The following is a 22212-nucleotide window of genomic DNA, read 5'->3' as shown; positions in this document are numbered from 1 at the left end:
CAATTATGTACAAACATACTATATACAGGATAAACAAGAAATAACAGAAAGAAGACACTAGTATCAAGAGGGATTAGGGAAGGCTTCCTATAGAAAAAGGGATTTAAGTTGGGACTTAAAGGAAGCCAGGGAAATTAGTAAGTGGATTTGAGAGTGAGCATTCCAAGCACAAGAGACAGCCAGAGAAAATAAGAGATGAAGGGTCTTGTTCATGGAACATCCAGGAGGCAGTGTCACTGGATCCAAGAGTATATGAAGGACTTTGAATGGCAAGCAGAGTATTTTTTAAATTTTTATTCATTTTTAACTGAAATATAAAAAGACAAAAAAGAGAACATTTTGTTGTACACAGCACAACATAAAAAGAGGATTTGACAAAAAACCATGAATGTCCATTTCATACTGTTTATTTTTTTTAAAAAAACTATGTAATAAATACTATACACCATTTTCAAAGCTACCCTGCTTTTCTGTGCTTCCTTCTAAGTTTTCTTTTGTTTTCTGCTGTGCACTTTTTATTTTTTTCTCCCTACCTAGGCCTAGAGAAGGCTACCATTAGACATAAATATGTATGTGTGTATAGACACACACACACATAGGTATATATGTAAAACCATACTATATATACTTTTATTTATCAGTTCTCTCTCTGGAAGTAAGCAGAGTATTTTGTATTTTATATCGGAGGCAATAGGAAGCCACTGGAGTTTATTGAATAGAGGGGTGACATGAATCAGACATATGTTTTAGGAAAATCACTTTGGTGGCTGAATGGAGGGTGGAATGGAGTGGGGAGAGACATGAAGCAGGCAGATTCCCCCAGCAGCTATTGCAATAGTCCAGGTGTTAGGTAATAAGGGTCTGCACCAAGATGGGGGCAGTGTCAGAGGAGAGAAGAGGGCTTATTGGAGAGATGCTGCAGAGGTGAAATAGACAAGAGAGAATGCAGAGGTGAATTAGAGGAGATGCTAAAAAGGTGAAATATGTAAGAAGCTAGGAGGTGAAATAGACAAGAGAGACTGGGAGGCCAAATAGATAAGAGAGTCTGTAGCAGTGAAATAGACAAGAGAGTTGCAAGGGGGTGAAATAGACAAGAAAGGCTGGAAGGTGAACTAGACTAGAGAGGTTGGGAGGTAAAATAGAGGAGATGCTAAAAAGATGAAATAGATGAGAGGCTGGGAGGTGAAATAGACAAGAGAGGCTAAGAGGTGAAATAGACAAGAGAGGCTGGGAGGTGCAATAGACTTGAGAGTTGCAATAGACATATGAGGCTGCAGAGGTGAAATTGGCAGGCCTTGTCAACAGCTTGGATATGGGGGATGAGAGAGAGGAGTCCAGTATTGGTTGGGAGTCTGGAGGACTAGAAGGATGGTGTTGTCCTCCACAGTAATAAGGAAAGTAGGATGGAGGATGGTTTTTGGGGGAGAAGATAATGAGTTCCGTTTTGGCCATGTTGAGTTTAAATGTCTACTGGACATTCAGTTTGAGATGTCTGAAAGGCAGTTGGAAATGCAAGGTGGGAAATCAACAGAGAGGTTAGGACAGGATAAGTAGATTAGAAAACCATCAGTATAGAGATGGTAATTAAGTCTATAGGAACTGATGAGATCACCAAGTGACATAGTATAGAAGGAAAAGAGAAGAGAGCCCAGGACAAAACACTGTGGTCACCTATGGTTACAGGATGTGACCTGGATGAAGATCCAGCAAAGGAGACAGAGAAGAAGCATTCAGAGAGGTAGGAGGAGAACCAGGTGAGAGTAGAGTCCTGAAAAACTAGACAGAAGAAAATATCAAGGAGGAGAGAGAGATCTACAGTGTCAAAGGCTTCAGGGAAGTCAAGGAAAATGAAGACTGAGAAATGGTCATTGGATTTAGCAACTAAGAGGTCATTAGTAACTTTGGGAGAGAGATGTTTCAGTGGAATTGTGAGGTTAAAAGCCAGAGGTTAAGAAGAGAGTGAGAGGGGCAGCTAGGTGGCGCAGTGGATAGAGCACCGGCCCTGAAGTCAGGAGGACCTGAGTTCAAATCCGGCCTCAGACCAAACATTTGACACTTACTAGCTGTGTGACTCTGGGTGAGTCACTTAACCCCAATTGCCTGGGGAAAAAAAAAAAAGAAGAGAGTGAGAGATGGGGCAGCTAGATGGCGCAGTGGATAGAGCACAGGACCTGAGTTCAAATCCAGTCTGAGACCAGACACTTGACACTAGCTGTGTTACTCTGGGCAAGTCACTTAACCCCAATTTGCCTCACAAAAGAGAGAGAGAGTGAGAGAGAGAGAGAGAGAGAGAGGAGAAAAAGTGGAGGCATCTATTATAGATAGTCTTTTCAATAAGTTTAATTAAGAAAGAGAGAAGAGAGATAGGACAATAGTGGGGATGGAAGGATCAACTGAGGGTTTTTTTTTTTTCAGGATAAGGGAGACATGGGCATGTTTGTACACTATAGGGAAGAGCCAGAAAAAGATTGAAGAGAAGTGAAAGAATGGTCATGATAGAGGGGGCAGTCTTTTGGAGGAGAACAGATAGGATGAGATTGCTTGAACAAGCAGAGGGGTCAGCCTTGGTAAGGAGTAAGACCACTTGATCGTGTGAAAAAGGGATGAAAGAAGAGAGAGAGAGACAGAAGGGACCTGAGTGACAGGAGATGAGGAAGAGGGGAGAAGAGGAGGCTCATGGAGAATGACCTCAATTTCTTCTGTAAGATATGAGACAAAGTTCTCAGCTAAGAGAGTGGGGAGAGAGGGAACCATGGAAGGTTTGAGGAGGGAATCAAAAGGTTTGGAAGGGCCTTTGTGGAGACTGGAATAGTGAGTTGAAAAAGGAGGTATAGTGGGATTGCCTAGGCCCAGTAGCAGTGAGGGTCCAGTTGAAGTTATATAACATAAATTTGTAGTGGATATAGTGAAAATAGTTGCATTCAGCAGCATATGTGTAGGAGCAAAGGTGGTTGAAGCTTGGCTAAGCATAATTGGTGATATGATAAGGGGCCTAGGGATACAATAGAGAATGACAGTGTAGAGTTGAATTGATTCACCAAAGAGTCAAGATGGGGAGAAGAGGAGAGTGGGTAATGCAGGGGAGGTGGCTGGGGAGACAAGGGAGGGGTCAAGGGATTGGAGGTCATGGTACAGATGAAGAGGAGGGTTATGTAAGGGGAAGCAGAAAGAGAGGTGAAAAGTAAATAGAGTATGGTCAGATAAGAGTATTTCAGAATTCTTGAATTTGGAAGTGCATTTCTGGGTAATGGCAAGATGGAGGGTATGACCATCTTTGTGTGGGGCTGAGGTGGAGTGAAGCAGTTCATGGAAGTGAGTAAGTTGAGGAGCTGAATGACTGTGGTGTTGGAGGGAGTGAAATCCCCAGGTATGAGGGCAGGAATGGCAGAGGAGAGAAAATTTCGAGCCGGATACCAGGCTCATCAAGGAAGGACGGGGAGTGACCAGAGGCCTGGAGACAAGAACTACCAGGATTTCGACTGGTATAGGTATATGGTAGGTATAGATTTGCATGAACTTCAAAGGAAAAGAGGTTACTAGGTGGTAGAAGTAGAGAGAGAGCCTGGAAATGGCAAAGCAAGGAAATCCAGCTTCCGTGAGCTTCATTTCCTCAACTTTTTTTTTTTTTTTTGGCTAGGCAATGGGGTTAAGTGACTTGCCTGGGGTCACACAGCTAGTAAGTGTTACGTATCTGAGGCTGGATTTGAACTCAGGTCCTCCTGAATCCAGGGCCAGTGCTGTATCCACTGCGCCACCTAGCTGCCCCCATTTCCTCAACTTTTTGCTTAAAAAAATTGCCGCTGATTTCTCTTGGGCCAGAGCCCTGTCTCCGGAGTCTTTAGGGCTCCAGATCTCATGCTCTTTCCAAGACTGGCAGACTCCTGGCTCACAGCCTAGTTGACTCAACAGCCTCTTGGGGGTTAGTGAGGGAGTATAAGGGTGTATTTGGAAGCCAACCTCTCCCAGGAGGGCTGGATAGGGTTAAAGTCCTGGGGGGTGGGGTGCAGAGGTCCACCATTAGCTCATTCACTGCCCTGAGGGTTTTCCTGTCCCTTTAGAAGGAGGAAGGAAAAAGTGGATTGGGAAGGGGCGAAGGGATCCAGCCGCTGCCCCGGGCCCTGGCTCAGCTTCGCTTTGCTTTGCTCATCTTGGCTTGTGCTAAGTTCCAGGTCGGCTGGACAATCATTCACTAGGCCCGTAGAGGCTCTCCTCTGCCTTCCCCTCCACAGAGCTGCTTATCAGCCCTAACCACCTTTGACCCAGGCGACGTAGGACCCGCCCTTTCCTGCCTTCCTCCCCCTGGCCTGCCAAGGGCTTCAGGGTCTGATCTTCCATGCGCAGCTCCCCCTCTACCCACACCCCAGCACCATGTTCTCCCTCACCTCCTGGCTCCCCTCACTGCCCTCCTTGGACTGGGGCTCCAGCTTACTGGACTCCCTCCTGCAAGGTTAGTCGCTGGCTATGCCCCATCCCCCAGCCCCATCTGTTGGGGTCTACCCTAGCTCCGTGGACTGCCTAGGTGTCCTCCCCAACCCTCTCCGACTCCCTGGGCTCCCCCTAGGCTTTCTCCATTTCTTCCCCTCTCTCTGTGTCTCTGCCGGACCCCAGGGGTGCCCCCATCCCTTCCCATCTCTCTGGAATCCCTGTATAATTCAGAGGTCCTTAACCTTTTGTGTGGCACATACCCCTTTGGCTTTTTGGTGAAGCCTGTGGACCCCTTCTCAGAAGAATGCTTTGAAATGCACAAAATAAAATGCACAGGATTACAAAGGATACAACTGTATCTCAATACAGTTACTTAAAAAAACAGACTCATGGACCCCAGGTTAAGAACCCCTTGTTAAATCTATTGCATCTCCCTGGGGTACGTTCTGTGTGCCTTTCCCTAGGGCTCTGGGCTTCCCTTATGTCTTTGTGGTTCCTCGGTCCTTCTAGCTCCCCCATTCCTCCACATCTCCCTAGAGTCTCTTCCTGTGTCTACAACTCCCCAGGGTCCCCCCTCCCCAATCCCTCTGAATCTCCCTAGGGTTCCACTATGTCTCTCTTAGCTCCCCAGAGTCCTCTGGGCTGTCCCTCCTCCGGCCTTTCTCCATCCCCCTCTTGGGTCCCCCCCCCCCCCCCCCCAACCCCCATTCCTGAATCTCTTCCTCACTCCCGGAGGCAAGCTTCCTTCTCCCCTGCTGCCCCATCTTTGTCTTGTCCTATCCCCCATGTACATCCTCTGGTCCCTCTATGTCCCATCTCCCTCCCCTCCCACCTTACCTTCTTCCTCCCTCCTTCCCTGAAATCTCTCCTTCCCTTCCCCCGAGGGGCTTCCTAGGGCTGAACAGCATCATTGTCTCTCCCCTCTCTCAGGCCTGATTGGAGCCTGTGGAGTCTCTGTCCTTGGCAGCTTCATGAAAATCTATTTCTTCATCTACTGTGTGAAGTGAGTGACCCATTCTTCTCTTCCCCCTTCCTCCTATTTCTCTGAACTGAGGGCTAGGTGGGGCTGAGGTAGAAGGAATCCCAGGGGCACGGAGGAAGCCTTGACTTACATCCCAGGAAAGAGGTGGGTTACTGAGTTTCTCTCTGGGCTCCGGATTCTCCTATTTTAAAAATTAAGTAGTTTGTCTGAGGGGTCCCTAGGGTCCTTTCCAATACTCCCTGGGCTGTAGGCTGACCCGGGGCCTGAGCTTTTCCCCTCCTGACATTCTGTGCCTCAATGGCTCTGACTGTCTGTGGCTCTGTGGGTCCCTGTGGGGAGGCCTAATGATTGAGCTTCCACACCATGGCTCTCCCTTGTTTCTTCCCACAGTGATCCCAAGAGAAAGAAGGAAAAGGAGTACCTGGTTTCCCAGTGGGCAGTGCTGGAGCCCCTGCACCTGCTGGGGCTGACGGCCTTCCTCGCCGTGGTCGGGGTCCGAGTGGCTGCCCTCGTGGTATTGGAGTTCTCACTCCGGGCCGTCTCTATGCTGCTGACCTTGAACAAGGTGAGACCAAGGGACTGGGGGTGGGGTGGGGGGCCTTCCCCACTACTGTCAGTGACCTGACCATATGCTCTGCAGTGTGCAAGGCACTGAATAGGGGAAGGGAGGGGAGGGGAGAGAAAAGCCCTCAGGGACCCAACCCCATCACTGGAGACTTGGGTCAAGCCAGACCCTGTAGGAAGAGGCATGAAGGCCGGCATCCTAGGATGCTGTCCTAAGACCTGACTCTAGTGGTTATGCCCAGCTGGCATGGTGGGGTCAGCACCTGACCCTGGGCTTGGGGCTGGAAGGACCAGTACGAGCAGCCTCCTAGCCCATGGTTCAGAGGCCACTCCCCTGCCTATACAACCTATGTGGAAGATGTCTGACTTGCAGATTTTGGGTAGAGGGACAGAGGTCCTAAACGGAAGAAGGCCATGAAGTAAGGAGAAATAGTGTCGCTGGATGAGACGTGGGACCTGGTTCTGGCTCTGCCTTTAACTCTGTAAGCTTGGGGCTCAGTTTCTCCGTCTATACAATGAAAAGGGTGGATTAGCTTATTTTTAAGGTCCTGGGCACTCTGCCATTCCAGGTTCTAAGGGACCTCCCTTGCTCGGACATCCTGAGATTCAGAGGTTCTGAGATTCTTGGTTTTTTGTGGGCCTGAGCCGTTGTCCTACCCCTTCTCCCTTCCCCCAATTCCAGGGCCCACTGGTCCCCGAGTTCCTCCAGCTCTTCCTTCTGTGCCAGTATTCCCTGGGCTGTGGGCTGACCTGCAGCCTGAGCTTCCTGCTGGAGGGGGCGCCACACCGCACTCTCAACTTGCTGCTCAGTCTGGGGCTGGCAGGACTTCTGGCGAGTGGGGCCCGGCGTCTGTACCACCATGCCTGCCGCCTCTATGAACTGCACAGCTGCGAGCAGTACTGCGGAGCCTGCCTCACCCTGCTGGCCAAGTGGCACGACCTCCCCACCCTGCTGGGCTGCGCCTTGCGCGTGGCCTTCCTGGTGGGCGACGTGGCGGCCGTGGCCCTCATCAACCGTGACTTCCTCACCACCTCAGAGGCCGTGCGCTTCTGGACTCCGCTTACCATCTGCTACACCTTGCTGGTCATCTACATGCAGGGTGAGGGGTCCTGGGCAGGGTCAGAGGCCAGGGAAAAAGGGAACCCAGGAAAAGATCTGCAGGGAGCACCACGGGGAGGAATGTTGTGGGTTCCAGGAACCTGTGGGATTTGTGGCCGTAAGAGAGGGACACCCAAAGACCATGAAGAGCAGGGGAGGAAGATTTCTGAGAAAACTCCTCAGGCAGTGAACCTTGGGAGGCAAGGACCACCAGAAGGGAATAGCAAGGACGGGGGAACAAGGAGAGGCCAGGAAAGGGGGAGCCTCCTGTACGGAACATTAATCATCATCATCATCATCATTTTATATCACTTTAGGTTTTACAGTAGAGAATGTCAATAATAATATTATTGTTTATGGCTATCATTTTGACAGTTTATATATAAAAAGCTTATATATATAAAGTTTATATATAAAAGCTATATATATAGCTTTAAGGTTTATAAAGCATTTTACACTTGATCTTTACAACATCTCTGTGACGCAGGAGCTATTATTCATCCCCATTTTACAGATGAGGAAACTGAATCAGGAAACAGTTAAATGACTTGGCCAGAGTCACACAGCTAGTGTCTAAGAAAAACTGTAGAAGACCTAAGTTTGAATCCCAGAGTGTTGGACTAGGAGGTCAGAAAGATCTGGGGCTCAAATCCCAAATCAGATACTAGCTGTGGGACCCTATGCAAGTGACTTTACCTTTCCTTTATTTGAATTCTGGTCTTTCTGACTTCGAGTCCAGCATTCTACCTACTGAGCCACCTAGAGGGAGGTGACAGATGGAGGCCACAGAGTGAGAAAGCATGGGGTGATACCGTCCAATGTGGCCTTAGAGAGGAGGCCAAGCAGTTTATAAAACGGGGATTACTTATAGCTCCTACCTCCCAGGGCTGTTGCCCAGGTTGAAGAAAACCACATGTAAAGCACTTTGCAAATAAATCTGAAAGCACTTTAGATACCCGAGCTATTGCTATTACTGGGGGAGGAGAATATTCAGAAGTGAATCCTTTATGTGGTTGGAAGTGGTAAGAGGGAGGAAGATGTGGGAGACTCATGTTGAGGAGAGGATTGAAGAGGGAGTCATTAGGTGAGTGAGGAAACCTGGGAGGTCATGAATCCACAAGGATAGTGAGAAGGGGAGAAGGGGTGAGGGCGTCCTGGCTAGGACACTCAGCCGCACTGTGCCCTTCACACAGAAGAGCAGCGACACCATCCGAGCACACGGAGCCAATACCAGACGGTGTTCGTGCGAATGGGCGGCCTCTTTATCCTCCTGCTGACCGTCGGCCGCTGGCTGGACCTCATGGGCGTCTTCATCTCCCTCTTTGGGGAGCTCTGGTGCCTGGCTAGTTCTCGAGTCCTGCTTGACCTCTGTCAGAAGCAGGTAGGACCTGGGATCCCCCACTCTCCAAAATCCTTCCATGGAGACCACAAACTTGGAATGTTCCCCATAGCAATGATTGGGGGGAGGTGGGGGGCCAGATGAGGAATCCAGGGGACACTAAGGTTGGAGGGACAATGTCAAGAGGGCAGCCTGGTGTGCCCAGCAATGTTCCCCTGATACCGCTGGATGTAGGTGCAATTCCCAAGGGTCAGGAGCTGAAACTGAGAGGTTCTAGGCCAGGAGTGGGGAACCTGTGGTCTCGAGGCCACATGTGGCTTTCTAGGTCTTTGGGTGTGGCCTTTTGACTGAGTCCGAGTTTTACAGAACAAGTCCTTTTATTAAGGGACACATTCTGTGAAGTTTGGCTTCAGTGAAAGGGCTGTACTTGAGGACACAGAGGGCCACATGTGCCTCGAGGCCACAAGTTCCCCACCATTGTTCTAGGCTATAAGGTAGTGGTTCTCAAACTGTGGTCTCAGGATCTCTTTACACGTTTAAAAATTATTCAGGACCTCCCAAAGAACTTTTATTTATGTGGGTTATATCTGTTGATACTTCCTGTATTAGAAATTAATACAGTAGTATTACTTAGTATTATTATCTTAGGGTTATTATTGTTGTTGTTTAGTTGTTTCAGTCACATCTGACTCTTCGTGACTGCATTTGGGGTTTTCATGGCAAAGATACTGGAGTGATTTTCTGTTTCCTTTTCCAGCTCATTTTACAGATGAGGAAACTGAGGCAAACAGGATTAAGTGACTTGCCCAGGGTCACACAGCTGGTAAGTGTCTGAGGCTGGATTTGAACTTAGGTCCTCCTGACCCCAGGGCCAGTGTTCTATCCACTGCACCACCCAGCTGCCCCCATCTTAGTGTTATTATGAAAATGATTTTGACCTCCTAGACCCTCGTTGATCCTTAGACCGCATTTTGAGAACCATGGCTAGGGGAAAAACTGTGGAGGACCTAAGTTTGAATCCCAGAGTGTTGAACTAGGGGGTCAGAAAGACATGGGGCTCAAATCCCAAATCAGATACTAGCTGTGAGGGGGCAGCTAGGTGGCGCAGTGAATAGAGCACCGGCCCTGGATTCAGGAGGACCTGAGTTCAAATGTGATCTCAGACTCATAACACTTACTAGCTGTGTGACCCTGGGCAAGTCACTTAACCCCATTGCCTGGCCAAAACAAAACAAACAAAAAAACCCGATACTAGCTGTGGGACCCTATGCAAGCAACTTTACCTTTCCAAGCTTAACAGTTTTCCCATCTGCCAAATGGGGTTGATGATACAACCTACTTAAGTGGGTTGTTGTGAGGTTTAAATGAGGTCTTATATGCAAAATGCCTAGAGACAGCCAGGTGGTGAAGTAGATAGAGCACAGGACCTGGAGTCAGGAAGACTTGAGTTCAAATCCAGCCTCAGATACTTACTAGCTGCGTGACCTTGGGCAAGTCACTGTGTCCTGTCTGCCTCAGTTTCCTCATTTATGAAATGAGCTGGAGAAGGAAATGGCAAACCACTCCAGGATCTTTGCTGAGAAAAACCCCAAAATGGGGTCATGAAAAGTTGGATACAATAAATAACAATAGCAAAATGCTATTACTATTATTGTTGCTTGCTATCAGTTATTTTGGATGAGTTGTTTACCCTTTCTGTCCCTCAGTTTCCTACTCTGTAAAATGAGAGAAATCATATTAGACGGTCTGTAAGGTCCCTTCCCTTTCTAATCCTGTGATCCATGTATCCAGCTTATTAGACATCTCCCTGAATCTCTAAAAAATTTTTGTTTTCTCCCACTAGTCCCTGGCCCTGCCCAACTCCAAAAAGTGGCCCAGGCTGCTTTGGCTCCCAGAGACGTCACAGATCATCATGAATTGAAAGTAGGAAGGGGGGAAAAAAAAGTAGGAAGAGAACTTAAAGGTCATCAGGTCCAACCTCCTCATTTTATAGATGAGAAAATTAAGAGACAGAAGAGGTTGAATGACTTGCCCAAGGTCATATAGCTAATGTTTCCTTTTTTTCCTACTTTATTTACTTTAACATTTATTTTTAAAAATTTTGAGTTCCAGGGCAGCTAGGTGGCACAGTAGGTAGAGCACCGGCCCTGGATTCAGGAGAACCTGAGTTCAAATGCACCCTCAGACACATAACACTTATTAGCTGTGTGACCCTGGGCAAGTCACTTAACCCCATTGCCCAGCCAAAACAAAACAAAAATTTTTGAGTTCCAAATTTTCTCTCCCTCTAGCCCCTCCCTCACCCATTGAGAAGGCAAGCAATATGATACCAGTTATACATGTGAAGTCAGTCAAAACACATTTCTATATTAGCCATGTTGCACTAATGAGTGTCTGAGGTAGGATTTGAGCCCAAGGTCTTCCTGGCCACAGGTCCAGAATTGTATCCATCATGCCATACTGCCTCAGCTCAGCATCCTCAGAATCCTATGGCTGAGAGTCAGCCTAGAGCACTGGACCTAGAGGCAGGAAGATCTGGGTTCAAATCTCACGTCAAAGACTCAATAGCTTTGAGACTTTGGCCAAGTCTTTGAATCCTGGCTTCCTCACTTGTAGAATGAGAATTAGTAATAGCACCTACCTACCAGGTGGCTAGGTAGCTCAGTGAAATGCTGAGCCTGAAGTCAGGAAGACCTAAGTTCAAATCTGGCCTCCGACCCTCACTAGTTGTGGGACCCTGGGTAAGTCACTTTACCTCTGTCTGCCTTAATCCACTGGAGAAGGAAATGGAAAACGACTCCAGTATCTTTGCCAAGAAAACCCCATGTAGAGTCATGAAGAGTTAGATATGACTGACTACAACCTACCTCACAGGATGGTTGTAAGACTCAAATGATAGGGAGCAGCTAGGTGGCTCAGTGGATAGAGCACTGGCCCTGGAGTCAGGAGGACCTGAGTTCAAATCTGGCCTCAGACCGGACTAGCTGTGTGACCCTGGGCAAGTCACTTAATCCCAACTGCCTAAAAATGAAAAAAAAAATAAGAGATTCAAATGAGATAATGGATTTTGCTTTGCAAACCTTCAGGTGCTCTCTCTATATGCTTTATCATATATATGTATGTGTGTGTGTGTGTACATATATATATATGAATAACTATTGTTATTCCTAGCATTAAAGGGGATGGTCTCTTATTCATTCTGTCTTGCTCAGGATCTCTCCCAGATACCTTCTGTGGTAGCACCGAGTCAGTAGAAGCCAGAAGTTCAACCTGAGCCCCACCTCTCCAAAGATAAGGCTCATTCCTAAGATCAGGATGGCAGAAGTGTGAGCTCTTCCAGGACCTGGAGCCCAGCAAGGACTGACCTACTGTGGGGGAGGTCTTAGAAGGACAGAGCTGGAGATATAGCCCTGCTGGACGGGGCCACCCTAGGACTCTTCTGTGGTCCAGAAGGAAAGAATTCTGTTGGCCTGCAGAAAGGACTCCTTGGAGATAGTGGAGTTTCCAAATCAGAGCCAGGCCTGGACCGGACAGAGAGAACCCAGCTCAAATTTGGTATTATGGTCGTTGAACTAAGGTTAAGCTGCTGATCTTATCCCCTGTTTACCTCTTCGGGCGGAAGGAATGGGCAGCTGACAGTCCTCGGTGGTGGGAAGGATCCTGTACCATCCCCTCTCTGGCCTCCCTTCCTTGTCTCATAAGAAATAAAATATTCAGACCCTTCCCACAGTGTGTTATCACAGAGCCCATTCCAGCTCAAATGTTCTTAGAGGCCATCTAGCCCCAAATAGGGAGACTAAAGTCCAAAGAGAGCAGATGGCTTGTCTAAGGTTACACGGCCAATTGGTGGAAGAGTAGAATTCAGAACCTGCAGCCTGGCTGCAGAGGGAAAGGAGCTGAACCTGGAGATGAAGATCCCTGTCACAGAAATGTATGAGTAATGATGAGATAGGTATGGCCACAGTGTAGTAATCATTTATAATGTACCCAACGCCGGGGGGAATACAGCTGAATCTCCGAGTTGGATGGGCTCTCAGTGGCTCCCTATTCCAACCTCTGAGTAGGAATTCCTTTTACAACAGCTTGGACAAGTGTAATCCAGCCTTCACTTGAGGACCTCCAGGAATGAAGAATTTGCCCCATTTTGAGATAGCCCCTTCTGCTTTGGGACAGCTCTTGTTGTCAGGAAGTCTTCCAAATCCCTCTGCCATTTCTACCTGTTGAGTCCTGTGCTGCTCTGTGGACCCAAGCAGAACCAGTCATAAGGGAAAAACATATCATGGTAACATCTGTCCCAAAGTGGGGGGTGGCTCAGGAAGGAATGGGGTTCGCCCTCTCTAGAAGACTCAAGGTCAGGCCATTTGACTGGCTCCTTGGGTCCAAGAGATTGTAGAAAGAATTCTTGGACTAGATGACCACTAAAGAAAGACCATAGCAACTCTGAGAATCAGTGATTCTGTAAAGTCGAACTCCTCTTCCAAAGGACAGCCTTTCAAAAGCTTAAAAAGAATCATCATGGGGGCAGCTAGGTGGCGCAGTGGATAGAGCACCGGCCCTGAAGTCAGGAGGACCTGAGTTCAAATCTGGCCTCAGACCAAGCACTTGACACTAGCTGCGTGACCCTGGGCAAGTCACTTAACCCCAATTACCTCAAAAAAAAAAAAAAAAAGTCATCATGTTCCCTCTCTGAGTTTTCCTTTCTTTAAACTAAATATTCCCAGTTCCTTTAACTATTTCTCGTGCGTCAGGGGTCCTTCCCCATCCACATTGTCCTGTAGCAGATGTACTCTCTTGACACATGCATACACGATCCTCTAAATAAGGCCAAGAAAACATGGTGGCTTTCCCCTCCCTAGTCCTCACTGCAGACTGAGCTCCCATTTTTGGCCACTGTATCCCACTGTTCCCTCTGTTGACTCATCGACCGGCTTAAGAAAATGAGGGTTGACTCAGTTTTGGAGATGACACTTAGACACATAAAAACTGAATATCTATGCCATACTCTGTGACTAATTAAGGCCTAATCTGGTGGCAAAGCATTTAGAATTTGCAGTGAGTAAAGTCAGTACTAGCAATGAGTCAGATAGGAAGCTGCCTTGGGCACAATGAAGGATGCTTATTTATATTCACTTTTTTAAGGTTCTTTTCTTTTTCTTTCTGATTTAAGAAAGGAGAGGCAGTAGAGTATTGGTCTCAGACTCAGGAACACTAGGATTTGAGTCTAGCCTCTGACACACTGGCTGTGGGCAAGTCATTTAACCTCTTAAGGCTCTAGGCAATTATCTAAGACCTCAACTTGTGAAGATGGTGCCAGTCTACATTGGAGTTACCAACATCAGTGAAATCTCTGGTCTACTTCCTATCCCCTATCCTTTTCCCCCTCAATCTATTATTGATGCTCATCTCTTTTTTTTTGTATCAATCTTTTATGTATTTTAATCGTATTTTATCTTCTCCCCAATTACATGTAAGACAATTTTTAGCATTCATTTTTACAAAATTCTGAGTTCCAGATTTTTCTCCCTCCCTCCATCCCCTCCTCTCTTCCTAAAATGGTAAGCAATTTGATATAGATAATACATGTGGTATCACGTAAAACTTATTTCCATATTAGTTCATATTAGTGAAATAAGATACAGATCAAAGGGGAAAAAACCATGAAAAATAATAAAGTGAAAAAAGTATCCTTTGATCTGCATTCAGAGTCCATCAGTTCTTTATCTGGATGTGGATGGCCTTTTCCTTCGTGAGTCCTTTATACTTATCTTGGATCATTGTGTTGCTGAGAAGAGCTGGGTCATTCATAGCTGGTCATGACACAATGTTGCTGATACTATGTACAGTATTTTCCTGGTTCTGCTTATTTCGCTTTGCATCAGTTCATACAAGTCTTTCCAGGTTTTTCTGAAACCCGTCTGCTCATCATTTCTTATTGCACAGTAGTATTCCATTATATTCCTAGTAGTGATATTGCTGGATCAAAGGGTATGCACAGTTTGGTTGCTTTTTGGGCATTGTTCCAAATTGCTCTCCAGATGGTAGGATCAGTTCACAAGTTTATGAACAGTACATTAATGTCCTAGTTTTCCGACATCCTCTCCAACATTTATCGTTTTCCTTTTTTGTTAAAGTAACCAATCTGATAGGTGTGAGTTGTTTTAATTTGCATTTCTCTAATCAAAAGTGATTTAGAGCACATCTTCATATGCTTATAGATAGCTTTGATTTCTTCATCTAAAAATTATTTGTTTACATCCTTTGATCATTTATCAATTGGGAAATGGTTTGTATTCTTATAAATTTGACTCAGTTCTAAACATATTTGAGAAATGGGGAGGATTCTGATTTTTGATCCACTTTGCTATCCACTTCCATTAGAGTTTATCCCTTTCACATTCACAGTTATGAATGGGCACTGCCTCAGTCAAACTGAGACCTGTTAAAGACCTTAGCTTGAAAAAGCCAAGGTCCCCATTACATCCTGGGCCACCTCCAGTTGTCCTGATCCATATCTGGCCATTGGACCAAGATGACTTTGGAGGAGAAAGTGAGGCTGGTGACTTTGCACAGCCCAGCCTCATTTAAATCTAATTCACTTGCAAGTCATGGCATCACCTACCTGATGTCATGGTCCAATGTGAGAACAAATGACAAAACAGTATGATTACTGTGTATTTTCCTCCATCCTATCTTTTTCCTGTTTGTCCTCTCTCTCCTTTCACCCTTTCTCTCCTCAACAGTGTTTTGCTTCTGTCCACCACCTCCCTTGGTTTGCTCTCTCTTCTATCAGTGCCCCCCCTTACTCAATTTCCTCCTTTTCTACTTTACTGTCAGGTAAAATAGATTTCTATATTCAACTGATTGTGTATATTATTCCCATTACTGATGAGAGTAAGGTTCAAGTGATGCCCATTGCCCACTGTCCCATCTTTCTCTTCACTGTAATAGGTTATTTTGTTTGTTTTTAATGAGGCAATTGGGGTTAAGTGACTTGCCCAGGGTCACACAGCTAGTAAGCGTCAAGTGTCTGAGGTTGGATGTGAACTCAAGTCCTCCTAACTCCAAGGCTGGAGCTCTATCTACTGTGCTACCTAGCTGACCCTTGTGATAGGTTTTTTGGGACCTCTTCATGTGAAATAATTTACCCCATTCTACCTCTTCCTTCCTTCTGCATCCAGTGTACTCTTTTCTCCTATCTTAATTATTTTTCTGTTTCATTCACTCAAATTCGCCTTATACCCATACCCTCTGTCTATGTTTACTCCACCATCTTGGCTTCTGGAATTCTCACCTCTTTTTTAAAACTATATTGTCACTTCTCAATGACTTTCCCTCTCCTTGGCCTACTTCTTTCACCCTCTGCTCCAGCCACGTATGAAAATGGATGCCTCATTCCATACCTCTGGGTTGAGTGGGAGGAGAAAGGCTTCACCATCAGTTCCCTGGAGCCCTGCTTGGACACTAAATTGTTCAGGGCTCTGATGCCTCTTAATGTTGTTTTTACATTGTAATCTGCGTAATTTCTCCATGTCCTGCTCCCTACCAAATCTCCCCAAGTTTCTCTGACTTCTTCAAATTCACCATTTCTTTTTTTTTCTTTCCTTTTTTTTTTTTTAGGCAATTGGGGTTAAGTGACTTGCCCAGGGTCACACAGCTAGTAAGTGTCAAGTGTTTGGTCTGAGGCCAGATTTGAACTCAGGTTCTCCTGACTCCAGGGTCGGTGCTCTATTCACTGCGCCACCTAACTGCCCCTTAAGTTCACCATTTCTTAAGGTGCATCAATATGGCCTTTATTCATGTACCGCAACTTGTTCAGCCATACCCTAACTGATGGGCACCTACTTCCCTTCCAGTTGTGTGATGCCACAAATAAGTGTGGCTATAAATATTTTGTCAATAGGTGACCTTTACCTACCTCTCTGACCTCCTGGGGAAGGGTATTCTTTTTTTTTCTATAAATGCATGTATTCATTTATTAATAGATCTGTAATCTAATTGCTATGGGTACTTTCTTCAGTGGTACAGATCATCTATCAATGTCTTCTCTTCCAGTTCAGTCTCATCTCTGTTCTCCCACAATCCTCCACAGGGTTTTCATCCAGGGTGCTGGGATCCTTCCTCTACATAAGATCCTTTGAGTTTAGGTCGATGCCAGTAGAGCTCGGACGCTGTCAGTTAACCCTTGCACCCTTGCCACCCTTCACAATCTAGATCCCTTTCCAAGCTTATTTCACATACTTGCTATTGCTTGAACTTGGCACTCTTCCTTGACCCCCCCCACCTCTCAACCACCTTTGCCCCCCACAGCTGCCTTTGTACAGATTATCTCCCATGCCTCCTACCCTAAGCTTCTTAAAATACCTCCATGGCATATGTGTGTGTATATATATATCTCCAATCGTGCAAATAAAGTGAAAAATAGTATGCTTCAGTCTGTATTCAGATACCATCAGTTTTTTCTCTGAAGGTGAATAGAATTTTTCATCATAAGTTCTTTGGGGGGAAGCTAGGTGGCTTTTGTTTTGACATCTTCATATTTTTCCCCAATATCCCTCCATCTGCCCCCAAGCCCCTCCAGAGAGCCATGCCATCCCATATAATTAATAGTGTGTTTTTAAAGACCAAAAAAAAAGGGAAAGAAGAAAAAACCAGCAGAACTGATCAACAATGAAAAGTCTGGAAATGTGTCTGATGTTCACTTGTGGACCTCCTACCTCTGCAAAGAGATGGGAATATATTCACGTATCTCTTCTTTCTGTTCTTTATAATTTTGCAACATTAATTTTTTATTTGTCTTGTGTTTCTTTCCATTTACAGTTCTGTAGTCATGTATATGTAATTTTCTTGGCTCTGCTTACTTCATTCTCAATCAGTTCATATAGCTTTGTCCATGAATTTTTTTTCAAGGCAATTGGGGTTAAGTGACTTGCCCAGAGTCACATAGTAAGTGTCTGAGGCCAGATTTGAATTCAGGTCCTCCTTACTCTAGAACCAGTGTTCTATCCACTGTGTCACCTTGTTGCCCCTCCTTTTACACCTTTACACTCTTAAAAATTATTGAGGACCCCACACCGAGAGCTTTTGTTTATGGGTCATGTTTATTGATATTTAGCATGTTAGAAATTTAAATGTCTTAGTATTATAATGAAGATAGTTTTGACCTCAGTAACCCCTAGAAGGATCTTGGGGACCACCAGGCACCTGGACCACACTTGAGAACTAGCACTGTATGCAATGATACCTTGGACACAGCAGGTATTTGAAAGGTTTGTTGGTTTGGATTGGACTGGTCCGCCTCCCTTTCTGATTAATGATGTCTGATGATTTCTTCTACCCTGCTCCTCCTGTGGACTTGTACTACACTCCAGTTTACTCCTACTATGTGCCTCCCCACTGTCCTTTGGATGGTGACCAGTAGCTTTAATTCTTTGGTGTCTATAGGAATCCATGTTAGTATCACTAAAGAAATTTTGGTGTTAGAAAGATGGGCCATTAAAATGAACGGTGCAGTTTCCCAAAGGTAATCCGGACTGTTCTACTCCTCCTGCCCAATTTTGGACTCTTTAAAATGATTATTCATCCATAGTGTCTGTCTAGTATATACACAAACACACATATACATACACATATGTATGTATATATGTGTATGTATATATGTGTGTATTTGTGTGTATGTATATGTACCAATGAATCCACTATCAATCCAACTGCATACAATAGACAGGAAGATAGGAAAGGGAATGTTAGTAAAATGTTTAACAACTGTGGCTTGCGAGGGGGGTAGGGGGGAAATCCACATGATGCACTTTTAAGTTTAATCTGCATTATTTTTAGTAGTATTTTATTTTTTTCCAATTACATGTAAAGAATGTTTTCAACATTCACTTTTATAAGATTTTGAGTTCCAAACTTTTTTCTCCCTCCCTTCCCCCACCTCCCCAAAATGGCAAGCAATCTGATATAGGTTATACATACACAATCATATTAAACATATTTCCTCATTAGTCATGCTGCGAAAGAAGAATCAGAACAAAAGGGAAAAACCAAGAGAAAGAAAAAACAAAAACAAAAAACCGTGTTTAATCTGCATTATTAATGTTTTCCCTTCCTTAGTCTAGGTAATCATCAAAACAATAAATCAAGTTCTGATTTATAGCATTCTGCTGATGTCTGAGGTGTAAATGCTCACACTAAAAATTCAACAATGAGCTTTTCAGTGGTTTCAGTTGGGCTCCATCATGCTCCTGCATTCTGCTCAAGCTCTTGAGTGACTAGTGAGGTAGCCTAGAATCTGTAGTGGGGCCCTGAGTCTGTAAACAAAATGTCATCTGCAAATGGGAGCATTGGGAGCTCATCATGTGTAAGGACCTTCTTTTCCATCTGAACTTTGTGCTGGACATTCTTTTTGATAATGGTAAACACCTTTGACAAACATTTGTGTCCCTGTTCTTTGCTTCATTTGACAATATTCAAAAGGTCATTGAACAGATCTACCTGTTACATCCTTTAAGGAATCTTGGCACAGTGCCTGGCACAAAGCAGACATTCCTTGAGGGCAGGAACTGTCTTTTTGCCTCTTTTTGTATCCTCAGTGCTTTGCACAGTGCCTGGCACATAGGTACTTTATAAATGTGTATTGATTGATTGATTAATAAATGTTTGTTTATTTGATTTTTACACACGCATGGAAAATATCACAGAAGAGAGACTTCTTAACCTGGGGTCTATGAACCCTCTTTTTTAATATGTTAACTAGATTTCAATATAATTGGTTTCCTTTGTAATCCAGCTTATTTTATTTTGTGCATTTGAAAGCATTATTTTGAGGAGTCCAGAGGCATCACCGTACTGCCAAAGGGGTTCCTGATATACAAAAAGGTTAAGAACCTTAGCTCCAAGGCATCATTTTGTTCTCCAGATTCAAATGTTATTTTTATAGTTGTCAAAAAAAAATGAGTGGGAATAAAAATAATATTTTGTATAGACATAAAAATGGAGTGGGATTTTGTATTTGCTGCAGTTTTCAGTCAGTTGTGTGACCATAAAGAGGTGTTCTGCTGCAGATCACCAAATAAGGAAATCTTCATCAAGGATGCCTTTCATGGGTGTATAGATTGTTCTAATGAAGATTTCATAGAGCTGGGAAAGTAGATGCATAAGTAAGTAGTTACTGATCACCTTTTTTTGGCAGTAATAAATAAAGTCTATGATTTTTTTGGGACGGGAGGCTAGGCAATGGGGTTAAGTGACTTGCCCAGGGTCACACAGCTAGTAAATGTTATGAGTCTGAGAACAGATTTTAACTCAAGTCCTTCTGAATCCAGGGCCAATGCTCTATCCACTGCGCCACCTAGCTGCCCTGCAAGTCTATGAATTTTTCCCCCAGAATTTCTATCAAGGAGGTAATGTGCTATGGAGGTTAGGGCCCTAGACTTAGAATAAAGAAATTTTGGGTTAAAATCCTACTTTTTCACTAGTTTTATGACTGTGGACAAGTCGCTTAATCTCTCTTGATCTCAGTTTCCTCAGCTCTAAAATGAGGAGGTTGAATTAGGTGTCCTCTGAGGTCCCTTCCAGACTAAATCTAAGATCCTATGATCCTATCTTTCTCTCTCAAATATCTTGAGAATTGATCTTTCGATGCCCACAAAATGTATCCCCTCCAGCAAAGAGTTCCTCTGTGTGTTCTTCTTCTAGTCCAGCTATTCTCCTCATCTTTGTTTTCTTTAGCATCATCTCTATTCCATGAAGCAGAAGATTAGGGACTGTGATGTTAGAGTCCAAATAGTCTTAATGCCTTTGATGGAAGGAGCAATTTGTTGCATAATCTTGACAGATCTTTTCCATTTTTTTTTTTTTGCTTATCGTCTTCCTTTGAGTGTCATCCTTGAATGTTCTCAGGAAGATCTGTTTTAATTGGGTTAATTGCCAAGTTTTCTGCAAGCTTGGTTTTTTCCTCCACCAGTTTTCATTCTTTTGTGAGATGATATTATTCATAATCTTCAAATATCCTCCTCTATAAGATCTTACAAATAAGCTTACATTTTGCCCCTGACTACCCCACTCTCTGCTGAGCAAGGAGATTAAGTATTTTCTGATTGAGATCCTTTCCATGGTCTTTTGATTTCCTTGTTGTGGCAAATGTTTTATATCAATTAAACTTCCTTAGGATGTGATGATTATGTATGTGTGTATGTGTTGATCTATATCTGTGCTTTTATCGATTTCCCATTTTTTAGAGTCAATAGTTTATTAAATTAAGTCAGGTTGGAGTTGTTTTTATTGCATGTCATATATCTTCATTTTTAATATTCAAATTTAATCTTTGCTTTATTGCCATATAGGTAACCAATTGTTTCCTGTCAATTTCATTTTTTGTGATGCTGAATGGTACTCCCCATGTCCAGTCCCGCTAGACTTTCCTTGAAGGAAGAATTATTTATAGGGGTGAAGCTTTTGTGTAGCATACAAACCTTTGGCTTCTTCCATTTCTTAATTAATTTCTTGATTCACCATTTTCTTACATCCTCACCTTTGTATTAAAGTCATCAAGTATTTGAGTCCTTGCTGTTTTAATTTGGAGGATTACTTATCAAGTTCTTTATAGAATTTCTATGATTATTTCATAGTAGTCTTTTTACAAATGCTCATCATGAGCTCTGCAATATGAGATAACCAGCTGTCCCATAGAATATTTTTTTAAATTACCTTTGATGGTAACACCAACTCCATTATTTGTCTGTCCAGGGAAGACCTATGAATTAGCCTCCCATTTAAAAGAATTTCCTTTTGTCTTCTAATTTCATTTACAGTACGAATGTCTAGACTGCTATTCTTCAGTTTCTCTAGTGATATGTCTTCTTATTGACCATTGGACAAAATTCTCTCATTTGTAATACTAATAGTTGTTAATGTTTAAGACATTCTAAAGACTACTCAGTGTTTAGGAACCTCTAGCCCCCCCCCCCTTTTAATGTTTTGATGCATTCTATTTTGACAAAGTACATAGCCAAAATACCACTTAGTTTGTCCATTGCTAACAAAAAGGAGGAACAATTCCTTTAACATTGACCATGTGGCACTAACACTGACCTTTGTAATTGACCTAAGCTTTGTTGCCCCTCCACATTAACTTCATTTGTGACCATTGTATGTCTCCCATGTTTCTCTGCCTTCTTCATATTCATCATTATTTATCCCCCTTGACTCTTTTTCCTGTTCTGCCATGGCTGCTGAAGAAATGGAAGGTATCTCTCCAGGACAGGGGACTATTTTGTATTTTTCTTTGTTCCATGGGTTGCCATAGCCAAGAATTTATCACCAAATATCCAGAGGGCTGTTGATGGAGTTCTCCATACTTGCTCAGGTTATTCCTTAAGGAGTAAGCACAATTGATTGCTGGGACTGTAGTCTAAGCCTTTACAACATGGTAGAACTTGCCAGAGATAGAATTGCATTAACAATTCTGAAAATCTAGGTCCGTGATATGATGATTGGGATTGGACGTGATAGAGGGTGTTGTTTATTATCCCAGAAGATCAAATAAATATCCAGGTAATACTTATTAAGTATCCATTCTGTGAACACAAATGGACAAAAAGTAGCACAGTTTGTGTTTTTAAGGAACTTATAGTCTATTTATATGGTTACACATTGACATATACTGTACAATGTAGAGCATGGTTTATATGGGGCAAAAAGATGATCCTAACAAAGGGTTAGAATAGAATTGACTGAAGGAGAGAGAACTTTCAGCTGAGCTACATCTTCAAGGAAGATAAATCTCGGAGACAGAACAGAGGA

At 44.1% G+C, this 22212-nt stretch overlaps 1 protein-coding gene across 1 annotated transcript; it reads left to right on the top strand.

Moving 5' to 3' along the window:
- Positions 1 to 4291: 4291 nt before the first annotated feature.
- On the top strand, positions 4292 to 12132 carry TMEM82 (transmembrane protein 82). Its single transcript, XM_027859815.1, has 6 exons — positions 4292 to 4447; positions 5356 to 5428; positions 5798 to 5972; positions 6654 to 7071; positions 8264 to 8451; positions 11622 to 12132. Exons 1-6 carry the CDS (start codon positions 4369 to 4371, stop codon positions 11661 to 11663), a joined length of 975 nt encoding a protein of 324 aa, XP_027715616.1. The 5' UTR covers positions 4292 to 4368; the 3' UTR covers positions 11664 to 12132.
- Positions 12133 to 22212: the final 10080 nt, after the last annotated feature.

The sequence above is a fragment of the Vombatus ursinus genome, unplaced genomic scaffold (genome assembly GCF_900497805.2).
Source record: "Vombatus ursinus unplaced genomic scaffold, bare-nosed wombat genome assembly UNPS02014172.1, whole genome shotgun sequence".
Classification (NCBI taxonomy): domain Eukaryota; kingdom Metazoa; phylum Chordata; class Mammalia; order Diprotodontia; family Vombatidae; genus Vombatus; species Vombatus ursinus.
Note: the sequence above shows the minus strand (reverse complement) of the source record. Positions and strands in the feature narration are given on the sequence as shown.